Consider the following 19,486-nt stretch of genomic DNA (forward strand, 5'->3'; position numbering starts at 1 on the left):
GTGAAGGGTAGGTCCTGCCTAACTAACCTGATTTCCTTTTATGATAAGATCACCCGTATGGTGGACCAAGGGAAACCAGCTGATGTGATTTTTCTGGACTTCAGCAAGGCTTTTGACACGGTTTCCCATAGGATCCTACTGGACAAAATGTCCAGCATACAGCTAAATAAAAACATCATACGATGGGTGAGCAATTGGCTAACGGGCAGGGCCCAAAGGGTTATGGTAAATGGGGCTGCGTCAGGCTGGCGGGCGGTCACCAGTGGGGTCCCTCAAGGCTCCATTTTAGGGCTGGTACTTTTCAATATTTTTATAAACGATCTGGATGTAGGAATAGAAGGCATTTTGAGCAAGTTTGCTGATGACACCAAACTTGGAGGAGTTGTGGACTCGGATGAGGGTGGAAAGGCCTTGCAGAGGGATCTGGATAGGTTGGAGAGCTGGGCAATCGCCAACCGCATGAAGTTCAGTAAGAGCAAGTGCCGGGTCCTGCACCTGGGACGGGGAAACCCCGGCTGCATGTACAGACTGGGCGATGAGACGCTGGAGAGCAGCCTAGAAGAGAGGGATCTGGGGGTCGTGGTAGACAGCAAGTTGAATATGAGCCAGCAGTGTGCCCTGGCAGCCAGGAGGGCCAACCGTGTCCTGGGGTGCATCAAGCACGGCATCGCTAGTAGGTCGAGGGAGGTGATTGTCCCGCTCTACTCTGCGCTGGTGTGGCCTCACCTCGAGTACTGTGTGCAGTTCTGGGCACCACAGTATAAAAAGGACATGAAACTGTTGGAGAGTGTCCAGAGGAGGGCTACGAAGATGGTGAAAGGCCTGGAGGAGAAGACGTATGAGGAATGGCTGAGGGCACTGGGCCTGTTCAGCCTGGAGAAGAGGAGGCTGAGGGGAGACCTCATCGCAGTCTACAACTTCCTCGTAAGGGGGTGTCGAGAGGCAGGAGACCTTTTCTCCATTAACACCAGCGACAGGACCCGCGGGAACGGGGTTAAGCTGAGTCAGGGGAAGTTCAGGCTTGACATCAGGAGGGGGTTCTTCACAGAGAGGGTGGTTGCACACTGGAACAGGCTCCCCAGGGAAGTGGTCACTGCACCGAGCCTGTCTGAATTTAAGAAGAGATTGGACCGTGCACTTAGTCACATGGTCTGAACTTTTGGGTAGACCTGTGCGGTGTCAAGAGTTGGACTTGATGATCCTTAAGGGTCCCTTCCAACTCAGGATATTCTATGATTCTATGATTCTATAATTTTTATCCAGGCAGATATGACACCAAAATGAATGCATCTGTGGTCCAGGTGTTTCAGTGGCCTACCAGATGCCATATCAACATCACAGCCAGATGACTAATGCAAGCAAAGTCGCTAGTTGTCTGCCTGTTTATTCTGTAGATGAAAATATCCTCTCCCCACAAACACTTAAAGACTGCAGTATTGGTATGCATTCCTTCTTAAATGATATGAACATTTAAAGTAAACCTTACAGAATGCTTAGGGAACACAGAGGAAAAAAATACCTAAAAGAAGTGCTTTCCACAGCAAAATTCAGTTGATGTTGCTACTCCTACCATTATAAACAGGAAGCTTTCTGAAGCTGTACACTCAAATTTAATGCTTTGCAGATCTTCATTGCACAGGAAACACATCCCAAGCCAGCGTGTTTGCCAACATGAAAACGATTCAGGAAATGTGCAGAGGACAGTTAGTATCCCTTGTCCTGACTGAACATCCTGGACAAATACCTCTTGGTGCTTGAGACAGACTACCTGAATACCGTGTCTTGCTGCATGTGAATACAGGAATGTAATAGATACGTTTTCTTTTAAAATAATGTCACCGCCTTCTGATATCAGATCCTAAATGGAGCCTTGCTACACTGTTGCAACATTACTTCCTACTTCTATTAGTTTTGCCACTCTTCCTTACCAAATTTCTGTGTAGTAAATGTAAAATCAGGACCACTCCTGCCTCCTTCATCTGTGTATGCCATCATCCGCACAGTGTACAGCGTATCACTGGTTAGAGAAGAGAGGGTATACTCTGTCTTGGAAGGATCCACTGACACAGCTGAGGGAAGGAAAGAGACGGTTTTCTGTAGTAGCTTATTAGTTCTCCACAAACACAGTAGCATTAAGACATCACATTTTAAGAAATACAAGATGGTTTGAGAAGTATGAGTGTCTGCATGGAAAATACAGACATAGAAAGGCTACAAACTTGTATAAGGAATGCCGAGATTCACTTGTTTCAGTTCAAGTGCTTGAATTAATTTAGTCTTTCTTGATGATAGTTCATGCGTGGATTTACTGTTTTTCAGAAAGTTGCTACAAACTAAACTGATAGTAAAGGAGGCTAAAAGGTCTCTAATAGGATACATGGCTATCTAGAAAACACTAGTTAATAACTCAAAGTGTCATGGTTAACTATAAATGAGAAGTAGGATAAGCATAAGTAACTTGCCCTGCTAGCTTAAGCAGATCTCAAAAATAAACTTTTGATAGCATCAACTACCACTTTATGCCTGGAGGTCATAAAAAGAACTAGAGAGCACTTCAAAATACGTTTTACACATCAGCAATATCTTAACCTAAAACTCCAAAAACATTAAAGAGCTAATTTTATTTTAAAAGGCTCTATCTTACTTAAATGCAGGCAACTCCTTCGCAGCTTGAACAATATCGCTTCATCTTCACAGAATCCCAGGCTGGCAGGGACCTCTGGGCCCATCTGGCCCAACCCCTGCCCAAGCAGGGACATCCAGAGCAGGCTGCCCAGGGCCATGTCCAGATGGCTTTTGGAGATCTCCAAGGAGGAGACCCCACAGCCTGTCTGGGCAGCATGTGCCAGGGCTCCCTCACCCGCACAGCACAGAAGTGCTGTCTGAAGTTTAGACAACCTCCTGTGTTCCAGTTTGTGCCCATCTTGCTATGCATCCACCTTGTCCTGTATTTAGTCTGACAGATGGGATCAGAATAATTCCCAATCAGCTCTTAGAAACCAGACTCAGTACCCTGTAACACAGACTGAACGCTGAACATTCTTAATTCTTTATTTGGGAATTTCCTATTCACAATGTAGGAGAAGCATGTATAAGGTATCAGCTTTAGATCAAAGACTGTCAAACACACTTGAGTCTGTATCTTGTTTTTCTGGAGTATGTATTATAAAGAAAAAAGATCAAGTACTTCAATGCCACAAAGCATATCTCTGCTTTCTGTTACCTGTTTCATTTCCATCGATAGTTTTGTAAAATATTGTGTAACTTCTGATAAATCCATTTTGCTCATCCACTGTGAGATGGTTCCATGTCAGAACAGCTTCAGCTTTTCCTACTTTTTTTGTCTGAACAGTTGGTCCTTTTGAAGGACCTGTAGTGGGAGATGAAGATTAGTTTGTTTCTCTCACACAGAAGCAGTGTATTGATGAGCACTGAACTGTCATTTCATAAAAACTTCAGTGAAACAGCTGGACTAACTCATTTAAAAAATATTTTCAGGCAGTACAGCAACTTCAAATATACTTTAGAAGAGAACCTGCTAGAAAAATATATGAAAACTGGTAATCAGCAGATCACATCACATGAAATCTTCAACTGAAGCTAATTAGTCTCAACTTCATACTTAAAATCTAAAATAAATCAGCATAGAAATATTACCATACCAATAATGTAACAAAATCCCATGCAAAATTATCCAACAAAAGTTGGAAAAGGGAAAAATTCCTCTACAGACATGTTTAACTACTTTCAATATTGTATACTAGCAGAGCAGTTGTTAATGGAAGGAACAAAACCAGCTATGTTAAATGACCTTTATGTGTAGGACCACTTTTTATTATGCAGTCCACTTGTACACAAAGCCCTCATTATTTTAGCCAAGACAGCTGCTTAATGTGCTCCAAGGTGACAGTTTTGTACTTACGATCCTGCTGAAGATAAGCCTTCACAGACTGTCCACTTCCCTGACCATCAGCATATAGAGGGTACACAGTTATCAAGTAGCACTTGAATGGCTTTATATCACCTAATAAAAGGAATTACAAAATATGTTGTTTCAAAGAATCAAGTTCCTCACCATCCATCTCATTTACTTCAGATGCTGGATGCTGGCTGTTTTGTTAGATGCATTTACACCTAATGCTGTTGACTTCACCCCCCTCCAAGAGCTCATTGATGTGCTACTCCAAAACAGTAACAAAAGGAACAAAGTGGTTCAATAAAGTAATAATCAGACTTCAAAGAAGTCTTTGGCTTTTTTCCTTATTTATTTAAAATAAGAAATCTTTATCTGTCTGCAACAATGAACCTCAAAGTTATAGATTTGAGCTACTGATTATAATCTGAAAAGAATCCAAGCTGATCAAGTTTCATTGCTTGAACTGAAATATGGATGAGAAAATCTGATTTTGAAGGAACTCAGCCTCTTCACTATTTTAATAATTCCCAAGAATGACAACAAAACTCAGATAAAAACCTTGCTGTTAAATAACAGGAATTTCAAAATGCAAGATTAGTTTTATGTTTGGCAAAAACACAGAGTTTTCTATGCACTCATAATAAAATAAGAGTAAGTCTCAGCATTATGTCTGATTCCTATCCTATAAAAAAAAAAATCTAGTTAGCATAAAGATATTCTTCCTTTTGAGAATATTCATTAGATTCTTTGTGTTTTACATATTTGCAAGCTTGTGAGTTAAGTACCTTTTAAGTATGTTCCTTGAATATTTCCTGGTTCATTCTGCCATTCCATGATGCAGTCTGAGCTGTTGGACAGCAGACACCATTCAATCACGTATTTAAGAACATTACTGTTAGGAGCAGTCCACCCTACCCATAGTTTGCCATCTTTAGGTAGTGTTCTAATATTCTTCACAGGAGCTGGGATGAAAGAATATAGAAGTGTTAAAATGTTGGCACTTCTTCCACTAGGTATTCATAATAGCAGCTTATTTTGTCAGATGTGCATAATTTTGATTATTGCGATGGCAACAATTTGACAGAAACTAAGAAAATGTGAAAGCCATTTTCTTAAATTTGGAAGCTTACATATGAGTTTGTATCAGAGATCCAAATTACCAAATGCTAGGCTATTCAAAGACCATAAGTGATACTACATTTAACAGAGAAGCTGCATAAGTTGTCTGTTTCAGTGTGAAATCAAACTTTTAGACATTCATTCTAATCCTGAACACGTTCATGTAGCTTATCAAGTTGTTGTGGATGCAATGTTGTTCTTTTTAAAACATACCCTTAGCTCATCTAATAGCTTTAGAATTTGTGACTCTCACTTAGCATTTATACTAAATGTATCACACCTCTCAGTATTTTTATTTTTGCTACTTGTCCTGATAATGTTTGGATTGTATAAGAGGCTAAATTCATCAGATGTTGCAAATAAGGAGAAATCAGTATGTAGTTACTACTACTGCACAATAAAAGGAACATGATGAAAGAACACTATGGTTAACAGTGTAAGCAGAGGACAGAGCACCCAAGTAAGATATTGGAATTGTTGGAGGGTAATACTGGGACAAGAGAAGAAAGCAGGAGAGAAAAAAATGTCAGAAGGCAGAAGGAAGAAGAACAACGACCAACTTCCCCCACCCTTTTATTTTTAAAAAAGGACATAAAAATATCTGCTACGCTAAGAAAAATATAATAGGGAATACAGTGCTCTAGGAATTTAAAAGAACAGCGAAATAGCACACAAAGCTTCAAATAAATCCATAAATACAGAGGTCTGCATGCTCCTCAACATACAAGTGGTGGCATAATTAAAAGGAATAAGAGTGGAGATTCATTCAACAGTGTAATTGTGTTTGAGTAAAGTGTAATTTTACACCACTTAAAATTTCTTCTAAAAAAAGCCATGCAGACGCTATTATTCCATGCATTTGTAAATTAAGGACATTACTAGGACACGAACCTTTTGAATTACTTGTTGGGATAAGTAGAACTGATGGAGGGGATGCACCGACTCTGTTGTGGGCAATCACAGTCACTTCGTAAGTTCTATTCGACAGCTGTAATTCAAGGCTGGTTGTATTAACGTTGTACTTCAGTGGCGAATGGAAGGGAGGTGATTTAGCTCTGACAGTCACTTCATACCGCAAGATTACTCCATTTGCTTCAAGTGGCTCCAGTGCCTGTCAGAAACGCATCTTTTATTAGACTGATACTGAACAAAAGTGACTTAAACTTCACTGTCTTTGAAGCATAGTTTAAAAGTCTAAGAGCAAGACAGATTATGTAGCTTAAACAGCTGCAAATGTAAGAAAACTGCAAATGAGTTTAGAGTTCATTTCTGTAAAAGTCTCCAGAACTATTTCTTGTTTAAAACCTCATTTTCTTACAACCCTATACGGTAGTCTAGCAAATGTTCTATCAAGATTGTAGACTATGTGTGGAAGAAGCCTACACTTTGTGCAATTTCACAACACAATGACACCAAAAGAATCTCAACCCTCATAGCCTGGGTTGAGCCTAAATGCAACACAGCACAAACAATTTTCTTTTATTACACATGCAAGAATATTCACATCTGTTATTATCTGTAACAGTATTAGTTTTCCGGGAACATAAAATTGATCAACAGGGCAAGCTTTAGTAACAGTTTTCCAATTCTAAGCTAATCGTTTCAGAGTTCCATGTGACATGAGTTTCATCAGAAAACGGTCACTACACAGGTAACTTCACCCAAGCCTTCAACAAGTAATACTTCACAAATCATGGGAAAATAATAAAAGACAGATAGGTCAAATGCGTCAAAGTTCACAGACCAGAAGAAGTCAGGAAATGGGGACTGATATAACTGCATTCACTTTTTCAGCTTCGGATTTTTCAGTCAACTAGTCAGTGATCTACTGCATGCAAACACACAGAACCGTATTTCATAGCTCTGGTCTCTGGAATGCCTCTACACTTAATGGATTTTGCGTCTGGAGGATTCTTGTACAGTCAGTGTTACAAACGTTTTAGCATACATCAGAAAGCATAAAGAGTGTTCACTTTGTTCAAGGGCGCTTCCAATTCCACAGACTCCTTACGGACAGCAAGTGGCAAACTTGAAAGGGGATTCTGTACATTCTGCATTACAGACTTCTGTCAATTAACTCATGGCTTTTAAGTATACAAAAAGTACACATGTAAGCAGTTATTAAAAATTAAAGTCACTTTTTGCATCACTAAGACATGTTTTATCACAGTCATCTAGGAAAGTTTGTTGAGGTAATTTTTTCCCCCCACTTAAACTCATGTTTTTAAAAGAATGCTGAATTTATACAGTTTATCACATTGCTTTACCTTCCACATCAGATGTACAATCCGAGAAGCTGGTGAAGAAGATGCATTAATGATTCTCCATACGGATGGCCCTTTAGATGGTTCTGATGAAAGAAACAATGCTTAAGAGTAGAGACATTTTTTCTTATCTGTTTGAATTCATCATTTGACTATCATTACTTGCATGCCGTTTTTCTTTTTTAAGACATATACAAAAATTGTTTCCTTATTTCCCTGGAAGGAAACAATGCTTGGTATGTTAAATGGAACATCTCTATGGAAAGATTTCCTGATGGGATGAACAAAACACCCGTTCTGCTCTAATGCACAATATCAAAGTAACCGAGTACCACCATGCTGAGCATCAGTGATAACACGTTGAATTTGGCAGCACCAAGGATGGTCAAATCTACATTGTGCAGCACAGCACTGTGCTTCTTTATACTGCTGTCCTTGCTATGGTCTGTAACCCTACCTCTCAACACGAAGTCACCTAAAAATGAAAACTGCAGAAGAGTTAATGAGGAAGCCAGTAATAAAGTTCCTAAATTTCCCAAATAGTTTATTCTAAAAAGGGTATCAGAACTACAGTACCTTTGAACACTACAATACTGTTTGGTGTTAGTACTGTTAAAGATTCAAGTGGTATTTCCACTGCAAACTTCAAAATAAAATTAACTAATTATTGTGCATGAAGCAAAAAAAAAATAAAGAAGGCCAATTCTTTGCAAGGGCTTTAACCATAACAGAAAGAAAGATGATCTTAAAAATGTATTTATATTTATAATCTTGCTAGACTGTGTTTTCCATAGGAATTCTTTTGTGTTTTTAACATTAATCACAAAGAGGCACGGCATTTTTACATCTAAATAGCAATGTCAAGACCAGGGAGTATGTCTTGTCTCTTACGCTTTACAACAGAGTGGAAGAGCTGGGAATTGAGGCCAAGTGAGCTCTTAATCTAATTTGAGTACACACCTGTGATTCATATGAAGCAGATGCAGTTGTACATCTCACCTAACAGAGGTCACAAATGCAACGTGACCTGCCTCATGTTCCTTCCCTATCATAACACCTTGGTTCTGAGACTAAAATAAGACATTGATACTTGATCACTTATGGCATTATTCTTGCAGAGCAAGTCACCACAGCAGAACAGCAATGCAATCTAATAAGCAGGATGTCCTGAAATCCTCATTGCTCTGGTTGAGATAGTAACCACAGAACATATGCCTCTTCCACTCCGTGGAAAGCAGAAACAATGTCATTAGGAAATGAAAAGAAGTGGTTAGAACATTGAAAGAATATTTTTATAATACCTTTCCCAGAGAAAATAAGTTTTGAGTAAAGCTGAAGTAATGTTTTACTGAATGAAGTAATTTTGTACACAAATTCCATTTTGCTTAAATAAGTAGGTTATATCTACACTCATTCTTTTTGCTACAATATAAGAAAAAAATCAAAACACTTCTTTACTGGGAGCTCAATTAGGATAAATAAGAAAGGACTTCTGACCCAGCGTATTGAGCTCTAAGCACAGGGCAGTGCTTTGACAGCAAAATCCTTTAGTGGTTTGACTCTGTTTAGAGATAGATGCACTGAAACATTACACAATACAGACTGTTTAATAAGAAGGTGCCTTGGAATGCACTAAGGAACAGATGGAATACTGCAGAAAGAAGAAGAGCGCAAGTAGGAAAGGCTAAAGCATGTTTGAAAAAAAAAAAAAAAAAAAAAAAAAAAAAGAGCAATGCTGAAGACTTGCTCCACAAAGCAGTGGAAGCTGACCCTTGACTGAGGCTTTTCAACAGTTTGTTTTGTTTTTTGTTTTTTTTTAAAAAAACATGGCTGTGAACTTTAAGCTCTGCCCAGTGGTTCACTACATCCTAACCTATCTTCTGTATATGTTAGTTGTGAAATGATTGTGTATATCTGAAGTTGTACACATCCTGCTCACAAGTCCTTTTGGACAACACTAAACATGATCTAAACAATGCACTCAAAGAGCTGCTGCTGGTAAAGAGTACATGTATTCCTTATTAAGTCATGACAGCAGCAATTCAGTGTTCATTTTTTTTTTTTTTTTTTGGCAAAGGGACAGTATATGTGAAGTCCACACCTGTAACATAACAAACCCAGTGACCATCATCAATAATTTTTATGACTATGTATAGACAAAGTAAAACCATTTTCCACACAGGCTCAGTCTTGTGGAAAGTCAGTGATTTATATATGGTGTTTTCTCAATACCTCGCACACTAATGGGTGAGCAGTGAGACTCTTAGAAACTGGAGGCAGAATCTTGTAAACCAATGGGTGCAAGACATCAGAAAACCAGTTTGTAGGTAATAATGTGACAAGCAAGAAAGCATTGCAGATACAGAACGTCTCAGGAAAAGTAAGACTAAACAAGAGTGTTTTACTTAGATGCTTCAGTGAACAAGAGACTGTACTTCCATACGCATATTTTTTCATATCAATGCTTTAAAGAAAAATCTCTAGATCATACTTAGTGATGTTGGTTTGCCTAATACTTTATTTGATGGCTTCCTAAACCCTGCATTGTTTAAAAACTAAGGCACTCTTTGCCTACTGAAAACTTTCATACATATAGGATAGCTTCTGTTGCAGTCACATGTATAATCAAGCAGTTCAAATGATAATGCACAATTTCAGTTTGCTGTTGTCAAACTGCTCAGCACATAGACATTTTGGAAGTATGGGACCAAGTTTCATACGTTACTTACTATCTTCAGTTGTGACTCCTGTTTTTTCTTCACTCCAGTCACTCCAATAGCCTACCCCATCTTCCTTCATGCATCGAATTGAAAAGACATACTCTGTGTGAGGTCTGAGACCTTGAACACTGAATGAAGTTCTTGGTGAAGCTGTATCCTCAGAAGGAACCTGTAGCAGAAAATTGTAAAGGCACTGATCACAAGAAGTTCAGGTTATAGCAAAAGAGTGGCAGAAGACATTACTTGTGTTACCTGCATCCAGTTCGTTTCATTAACAATCCTATAGCGAATATTGAATTTCAGTTTCATCACAGCTGTTGAAATCCGGTTCTCCCAGGAAAGCTTCAGAACAGTAGGTAGTATTCCCGAGTTGACGGATAAGTTATGTGGAGACAGTGGTTTGACTAGAAGAGAAGTTAGAGTCAACTATGCAGCTGCATTGTTTTTCCATGCATCTAGCAGTTGGCACGCTGTGCTGCAACACTGCCAGGAAGGCTTTTCATGAGCACAAATGTCTGCTATTTCACACTCATGTCTAAAGCAGACTACTCAAGAACTTGGTCTGAACAGTGATCAAATCTCTCAACTTCTATAAATGTTGTCCACCACAGTTCAAGTTCTAGTGTCAACAACACTCTGGAAATGTTAATTTTTATAGTGAAAGAAATTGCGTATCAATTCAGTAATATGCACAGGAGCAGCAGTCCTACACACTACTAAAACTGTATTAAGAGGCATATAGTTACCAATCTCAATGGGATCAAAAACAAGACGATCAGATTCATTCTTCCCAAGAGCATTTGACACTTCTACCCAGACCTCTAGGTTAACAAAGAACTGAACATCGGAAATGGTACAGGAATTATTTGCATCTTTTGATATGCAGTCAGGAAAGTTCTCTCGTGGCCTGAATTAAAAAAAAAATGCAACAAAGAAGTAAGTTTGGTTTCCTTTATAGAATGTTTGTTTTCTAGCTACCATACTTTCTACCATAGTCATTACCAAAACACTGTAGAGGAACAAGAGGAGACAGGAAGTTGTTGGCAGTTATTCCTGTTTCCAGAGAGGGGCATTAATTCTGTATAATCTTAAATGACCAAAGACCATTTAAAGAGTTTTAAAAATACATCAGTTTGATTCTATATGAGCAAAACTTTTGCTGACAGCTTCACATTAGAATTAGATTGTGAACAAACTACTGAGTACTTAAGAAATACAGAGCAAACACCACTTCACAAAACCCAGTGACTGTATGTTGGTTTCCTCACTTGCTTAGAATAGGATAGAACCATGATCACAAAAATCAAAATATTTGGGGTCCAGCCAGATCATGATTAGGTGTACTGTATTCTAACCATGCTAGGCATGTGTTTGAAGAGTGGAAAAATTGAGATGGCTGTTACTGTAAAATAGATATAGTAACCAAATTTCAAGTCCTTCTTTTAATTACTTTGGATGTGAACTTCTTTAACTCTTCCCTCCCTCCCAAAACGGGCAGCAATGTTTCAGAAAACTGGATTTAAAAACGTTTTCCAAAGTATTAAAGAATTACAAGGAAGTTTGGCTTAGCTTACAAACATTCTTCAGAATGATTAAAATATTCTATAGAGAGCTACTCACCACCTGGATTTCAACTTAAAATGCGTGTCCAGGAACGTATGCCTTCCAGGGTTCCACGTACAAGTCATAGGATACGTGAGTTTTGACTGCTGATGCACAATACAACTTAAATTCGTGGGCTTCTCTGGGGGCACTGTACAGAAAAGTTAGTGACAATTAACTGATGTACAATTTTCTATTCAGTAAGAATCATGAGACATGTCCCATTACAGCAATTTCAGCAAGCATCAGAAGTACTTTTAGTTACATGCATTTTTAAATGAGGGGAGTAAAAAGCACTAGGGACCATCCAGCAGCAGAAGTCAGTAAGTTTAACCAGCTGCTTTGAGAAACAGTAGGCAGTCAGTATAAGAAACAAGCACCTGACAAAGTAAGAAACAACACAGAAAGGTATTGGCCATCTCTTACCTACTGTACTAAATCTATTTTAACTCATGGTGGAGGGGGAGAAATGCTACTGAGCAGCACAGCTGCAACAGCATATACTGACTTTGTCAACAACCTGATACGTGAAGCAGTTGTGATAACTCTACTCCCTTACCCCATTTACAGGGGAGGGATGGTTTAGACAAACATCTACAAGAGGGAATGTCATCAATACACTTGAGCATGTAAGAAACTTTCAGACAGCAAATGAACTTTTTTTTCCTTCTTAAAGTCAAATCATATCATACAAAGATAGCATTGAGTTTGTTTCCAGCTTTTAGGATAATCACTATTTACATCAGTGTAATATAAAGCATCTTATTTCTTTTCAAGCAGAAAATCCAATTTTAAACAGAACTACCAACTTATGAACATGTTCATAGCTTTGTTCCTAAACATGCTGCTCACTTCTAATAGCATTTTAATTGATAGAATGAAAACAGCAGCTGTAAATACAAGTGCACCTCAAGATTCACATGTGAATTACAACTGTAGAACACTATCTGTACTGTCATTTAAGTTTCCATAGGATATTCTACATATTCACCTTTCCATGTAGTGTCTGTCCCATCTTTTCTGAGAATAAATTTACTCAGAAGTTGAAATAACTTCTTCTATGAAATCGTTTTGTAACTCATGATAAAGCCACATGAGTTTGAATGGTAAACCCAAAGCTTCTTCATGTAAATCAGACAGTAATTGCAATGCCTTTTACCAACATTAGGAGGCAACGAATTTCCCCAGCTATTTATACTCAGGAAGGACACATTCATCACTTTACGAACTGTCCACCAATTAAGCAGTAATATATTGAGTCATTCACATTACACCTTCTCAAGACCTCAGTCTTGACTCAAGGAGCACTTGCTCAGTTATGCAAAAACTATCCTGCTTGGAAAAAGAAAGTTTATAAATTGTTAGAGGTATTTTTCTATATATATGTTGAATAATCCAAATAGCACGTTTCCTTCTTAAGGCAGTTCAGTTTTCATTTAGTGGTACAGATGGACTAGATATTTTTAAGTCTGCTAATGAAGGAAACAGTAATCTTATAATTCTATTATGAAACCAGGCTTTATGACCTTATTGTATTTCCTTGCACAGCAGGAAGAACCAAGGAAAGTTTGATTTCTTTCCTAGGATCTTTTTCAGCTAAGTTCAAACCTTCTTCATGAAACTTAAGTCTTCTTGCTTCAACATTTTTCTCTTAAATAGTCCAGAGTATTCTCTATTTTTTTGGAATATTTTATTTTGTGCATATTCACTGGCTTTGATGACATACTATTTGACAGCATATTTATGCAATTATGCAGGAGCTAAGGAAATGAAAAAGAACATCTCAAGATGTACACAGTTTTGTTTTCATTCCCTTATCTGTTTCTCAAATAACTTTTTTAGTGTTTAAACCAGAATAAAGCTCAAGAAAATCAGTACTTACAGCCTAATGTAACTGTAATTCCATAAATGTTCTGCTCAATCTGTCCATCTGCTAGAACGTTGCATGTCAGAGGAGTAGCTAGTGAAGAAGTGTCATTAAATGTGACACTGGAAACTGTTCTGTTTATTTCACGGTATTGTTCTCTAGGTACCACTTTATTTTTAATTTTCCAGATAATTTGATTAGCATATATATTGCCAAAGTCAAGACAACTCTCATTCAAAATGCATAATGCTGTGAAATTGGAACCAAGGGCCAATACAGGAGACTCTGGGATGATGTGACCACATGACTGTACAAGTCCACCTGAAACTGGAAGAAAAAAAGACAACACCATCTTTTTAAAAAAGCAGAGCATTCCACAATAATTGCTGGTACAAAATTACTGTACTATTGACAATATTACAAAGTATGCCTAAGCAGGAAATTACTTACTTGACTGTTACAAAACTGCAGTGTGTTAGTGGATCACAAAGTATAGATTTAAGGGACAAAACCAGCGTAATGTTCCCTAGGCATTGCAAAAACATTTTATGAAGCCAGTAAAGCTCACCTAATAACCAAGGGTCTTTAGAGAAAGTGAGAATAGAGGCAAGGACTGAATGTGTATCTTGAAGGGGGAAGTAACTGAGGTTACTCTTGCAGCTAAAGGTATTTACTGTTGAGAAAGCCAACAAAATACTGACATATACACCTTTGTTGTGGAAGACTAGTTTTAGAAGAACCACATGCAAACAGTTAAACACTTGAGTCATCCACTTCAGAATCTTCAATACGTATATTGTAAGAGTACTGGGGAATTTGGGCCAACTCTGTATTTGGTAGTAATCTTTTTACAAAGGAACATCAACACAATGATTAAATTGTGAAGACTGCTACCAAGGCATGCAAACATCAGCAGACTGAAATGTTGCCTTGATTCAGTAGCCATACTGAACAGCTTCAGGATGATTGTTTCCTATACAAGTGAAGTTGCCCATGGCTCCACCTTGATTAAAACACTTAATTCATTGGAAGCTTTATTCCTTTAACAGCTGTTGAGTCTGACCAAGTTAGGTTTTCATTGAGGTATCATTTAGCATATGCAAAATTAAATCATATAATATTGCTTCAAAGTTTTTTTTTTTAATTAAAAAAATCACACTGTAAGACCGAATTCACCACTGCAGTCTGCTACAGTGACTAGTTCCAGTGATGTCAGTGGAAACAAAGCAACCTGTCACTGATCAAAGTCAGCTTCACTAGCTCTGTACAATTCTGTAGGAATGGAAGCGGAGGTGAGTATTGGTTTAACACTGCATTACCTTACCATAAGGTTAACAACATAGCGTGGGTCTCTTAATTGTACTATACCTTATTTTATGCCCCACACCTGCAACAGTTATCTAGACAAAAAGCAGGTAAGTGCTTCAAGCATCCAATTAAAGACTTCCTACAGGTCTCTCATATGTAGAACAGAAGCCTTACCTCCAAGGGAACAAATATTCCAAAACAAGTATAAGCAACGGGCCACCCAGTTCCACCCAGAAAACATGCTGCACAGAATTCCTGTAATAGACAAAGATTTTTTTTCCATTTGAGCTATTAGTCTTCACTTCAGATCACTAACAGATTCAAATTTCTATTTGTTATATGACATTTTCTCAGGTATGCTATTTTTCCCCTGACAATCTCTTTTCGCTCTGGAAAAATAATGGGCTTTTTTTTTTTTTTATTTTACTTACAGCTGTAACAAATTCCAATGTCTGTTTAAGACAAATGATGCAGTTGAAAGGCTCTTAAGTTACAAATTTAAGAAACTCATCATCTTAAGTTTTTCACATCATGCATGAAAACAAAATTCACTGGTATTTCTATAAAAGGTTAGCAATTAAAACAGTGTAAAACCATTGCTCATGTTTTAAAACAGTTCTAAGAATTCGATTATGATTACCCCGCTACCTCGCTTTTAAAGGCACCAATATAAGCACTTTATATAAGGTTCAGAAGAGACATTTAAAAATTTCTTAAATTTTAAAATTTCTCAAAATTTAAAGAAAATTTTAGAACAGAATTGACTGTTACAAGACCAAAAAAACTTCAGCTTATGACAGAAAACACTCCTTGCTTTTGACTGCATGTAGTTTATAATGATGACGAAGATGCAAAGCGCATTTCATACAGGTCACGCTAAGATTAGATTGGAAAAGTCATTTAAGCACCAATGTATCAATATCAAGCTAGAATCACGTTCCTTAGGTATAAGCATATCTAAGCTTTTTGACTTGAAAACAAAGGTAAATAATATAATGTAAAGAAAATTGATTTTCACATGAATCCTAAACCAACAACACAACAAATGCCAATCTTAAAACATTACAGCAGTGCATTTTTAGGGCTCACCAAAAGTTATATTATATTAGGAATACTGCTGATTAGAAGACTCCTCAATTAGGTTAACAAGCACTTACACCTATCATTATAGATTTATTTACTAAATAACAGTACTGTTATCTATAATCGGACTTTGTTTCAATAAACTAATTTCGGATTATTATTATTTTTTTAATAATTTGCTCTTACTGGACTAGGTATGACAACCATTACAGTGTGCACTTAGTCACATGGTCTGAATTTTTGGGTTCCTTTCTGCATTTTAAAATCCCAACTGGTTTCATAAATTTAAGTAAATTTAAGTAAATCCACACAGTGAACAAGACCAACACCAGAGAATTTGGTTTAGGTCCTAAGCTCTATTTCAGTGTCTTGGCTTACTCGAATATTTATCAGAAATACCACTTTCTACCTTGTTGAAGCTTGCTGCACTCTTAAGCATAGACCTTACAATTTGCTATTTTAAGCAAGATTCATTTAAACCTATTAAACTTGAACAATGTGGTGCAGGATTTGAAGCTCCTGAGAATCCTGAGGCCAGATATAAACTGGGTGGAAAGAAGAGAGCAGCTTCATTTTCCTGCTAATTGCCCAAAGCTGCAGAACAATAGCAGACGCGAATTCTATGCTGAAGAAAGAAGAGTGAAGCAGAGGTAAAAAGGCAGAAAGGAAAAAAAAAATGCACAACATAGCATTTCTCTCCGAGAAAAACAAAACCAACAACAAACAACAAACACAAAAACATTTGTCACTATGATTGGTGCCACATTAGAGCAGCTGCACTGTCACCTAAGCTAAGTATTGCATCATTACAAACTTACTGGTTTCTTATCAATAATGACTTATTTCAGGCTAGACGATAAATCCACAGAGCTAATCAAAAAACTCTAAATCATATTGTCACGTGAAGTATGGCAGAGGTTTATCAGAAAAAGGAACATACCCTGAATCACTTGAAGGAACACAAGAGCTAACACTTAAAAAGCAAAAAACCAACTCGGAAACAATAGCAGAGTATCAAACCTTTGCTAAGGTGTAATATTTTTGAATGAAAAGAATATCAGATGACTTCATCTTTTTAAATAAATGCCATTTCTACATGCTTCAACTGTTTTCCAGCCTTAGTTGAACTGATTTACAGATGAGAAACCTGAGGTCCAATTCTCTACTAGTCTGCACTTTCGAGAACTTAGTTTCTGTTCTAAGGGAGCACAAAAGAAATAAAAATCTTACACAGTTTAAAGTACTATTTCACTGTATTCAGCTCCTGAAAGGCAATAAAACTGAGACTCCATCACCTGCAATGGAAAAATTAACTGAAACCCCCCCTTGCTGGCACTAGCAGATGTGACTATAGCTTCAAAAAAAAATATATAAATCAAACCACAGTTCAGCATATATCTGCTGTTAGCTTGTTTTGATGTAGCTTATTTTTTTCCCCCCTACTGATCAATGCAGCTACAAGATTTAAGGCACAGACCTCTGAATCCACAAATGGGCTGTTGCAATGTCTTCTAATGTGTGCGATTTTTTTTTTTTGAAAACAAAAAGAAAAACAATACAACAAAAAAACATTAGTTCCTCTAGCTTTTATGAGATTGATTTTTAAGGGAAATTTAATTCTTAAGGGAAATTTAACTCTAGAAGAAAGAGCCAGAGTTACACTAAGCACTTCCATCCATGCTGCCTAGAAGAAAGTTGTAAAAGAAATGGTGGAGCCAATACCTAACAAAACAAGCAGCCATACTTTAGATCAGAGCATGGAAGAGATTTCTATGGAAACTTGTGTTTTCTAATATGAGCATATGAAGATTTGATGGCACAGAACCCTGCATGTAAGCTATACCAAAGCTTTAGAAGTCAGTGCCATCATTCCAGAGAAATGCTGCTGAACACCAATTGTTCACTGTCAACGACTAAGTCAGACAAGTTGCAAGTCTGGACAAAAGAAAACTCGTTAGCCCCAGCAATTACACAACACAGCCAGAAATGTTCTGTTTTACAAACCAGTGCAGGTTATTTGGAATCTAAGGTAAAAGTTCAAGCTGATGCTGAACTAACATTGACAAAGATAGTCATTTCAGAAGATAGTCATTTCAGAAACAACAATTTATCTAGACTATGCACTTGTTGTGGACCACTACGTACAATATTTTTTTCTAGCCAAGCCTAGTTAGGTACAATGCTAAGTAAAAGGAAAGGGAGATACAAAAAAAAACAAACTGCTGTTGGAAGTTTGTCAGGCTACTTTCAAGGCTGGATCTGCCAAAGTGGCAAGGGATCAAAGTCTGTCAAAATACTACACAGTAAAAACAACACGATCAATTTAGAACTACTACTAGTGACAGTCCTTAACTCTCAGAATATGTTACCTTCCAGAGGAAAAAAATTCTGTTAAAATGCTGAGATTACTTCAGTAAATAAAGGTGTGAAACATGTATGCCACGAGATCACCCAATTTAAACTGTCATACAGTAGTTGTTATTTTTCACATCCTGCTTCCATTTCGATAGGAACTCACTAAGCCTTTTCACCTGCATCTTTAAACGAATGCTTCAGACAGTGCTCTGTGGAAACCTAGAAACACCCCTGAAGTCAAGAAATATAGGCATAAAGTAACAACAGCATTCTGTTATCACAGGTTTGTGGTAAATCAGTTTCTAAAGAAAGTCATACATACATACAAAAGGGATGGCTCTAGTTATCCCAAGTAACAGAGCACTTGTGATTTTAATCTTATTTCATAAATCACAAAAACAACACCCAAATGAATACAGGTTGTGTGTCATATGATGAGCTTTCCCTCTCTGGATCAGAAATGTAACATCTAATGACCTAAAAATGACAGTTTCAGTTAAACTGCAGCAAAATGGAATTTCCTTGCCAGCAAAGGCAGCTTGCAAATCAGGGAGCAGAGACAATACCAGGACCATCACAGGAAGGAGTTAGGTCTAGGTAAGGCTCACCACCAGGTCAATCACAAAAGCCTACAGGTTGCTGGCAAACAGACTTCTGAAATTTCCTCAAAATAAATATTAAAAGCCAAGCCTGCAGCTTCAAGTGGTAATTTCTCAGCCAGAGCCACATAACTCAGGTAGATCAAGCAAGAAAACGGTACATATGAGTGACACGGCAAATAGCTGCTACTGCTTGAGGCTTTGTAACAAGCCAAGAATACTTAGAACTGATCCAAAAGCTGTATCTATCCTAAAGTAATTTTGATTACTCAAGCTGTAACTGCTTTCTAATCAAGAGCTTTTCATCTGCAAGCTTCCTTCCTTCCTTCCTCCAAGCTTACTTCCTTCTTGGAAATATTTATGAGACTCAAATACATTTTCAAAGACGATCACTTGAAAATCTTGCATAACCTTACATACACTGAACATTCTGAAATTCATCTTCATATTGAAGATACCTATATGCAAACAATATAGAGTAACCACCTCTCAGGATGGCAAAATCATTTAGCTTGGCAGGGACCTCTGGGCCCATCTGGCCCAACCCCTGCCCAAGCACGGACACCCAGAGCAGGCTGCCCAGGGCCATGTCCAGGTGGCTTTTGGAGATCCCCAAGGAGGAGACCCCACAGCCTGTCTGGGCAGCCTGTGCC

At 37.8% G+C, this 19,486-nt stretch overlaps 1 protein-coding gene across 1 annotated transcript in view; it reads right to left on the bottom strand.

Annotated features, from left to right (window-relative positions):
• IL6ST (interleukin 6 cytokine family signal transducer) overlaps positions 1 to 19,486 on the bottom strand; it is a 32,498-nt gene that overhangs the window by 10,745 nt on the left and 2,267 nt on the right. The window contains exons 2-13 of the mRNA XM_068665986.1: positions 14,971 to 15,051; positions 13,504 to 13,815; positions 11,640 to 11,772; positions 10,766 to 10,926; positions 10,272 to 10,423; positions 10,029 to 10,188; positions 7,303 to 7,385; positions 5,927 to 6,146; positions 4,702 to 4,878; positions 3,923 to 4,024; positions 3,224 to 3,370; positions 1,929 to 2,069 (exon numbers count right to left, since the gene is read on the bottom strand). Coding sequence (XP_068522087.1) covers positions 1,929 to 2,069; positions 3,224 to 3,370; positions 3,923 to 4,024; positions 4,702 to 4,878; positions 5,927 to 6,146; positions 7,303 to 7,385; positions 10,029 to 10,188; positions 10,272 to 10,423; positions 10,766 to 10,926; positions 11,640 to 11,772; positions 13,504 to 13,815; positions 14,971 to 15,037 — 1,855 coding nt within the window. The 5' untranslated portion in view covers positions 15,038 to 15,051. The remainder of the gene's footprint in view (positions 1 to 1,928; positions 2,070 to 3,223; positions 3,371 to 3,922; positions 4,025 to 4,701; positions 4,879 to 5,926; positions 6,147 to 7,302; positions 7,386 to 10,028; positions 10,189 to 10,271; positions 10,424 to 10,765; positions 10,927 to 11,639; positions 11,773 to 13,503; positions 13,816 to 14,970; positions 15,052 to 19,486) is intronic.

Source organism: Anas acuta, chromosome Z (assembly GCF_963932015.1).
Source record: "Anas acuta chromosome Z, bAnaAcu1.1, whole genome shotgun sequence".
NCBI lineage: Eukaryota > Metazoa > Chordata > Aves > Anseriformes > Anatidae > Anas > Anas acuta.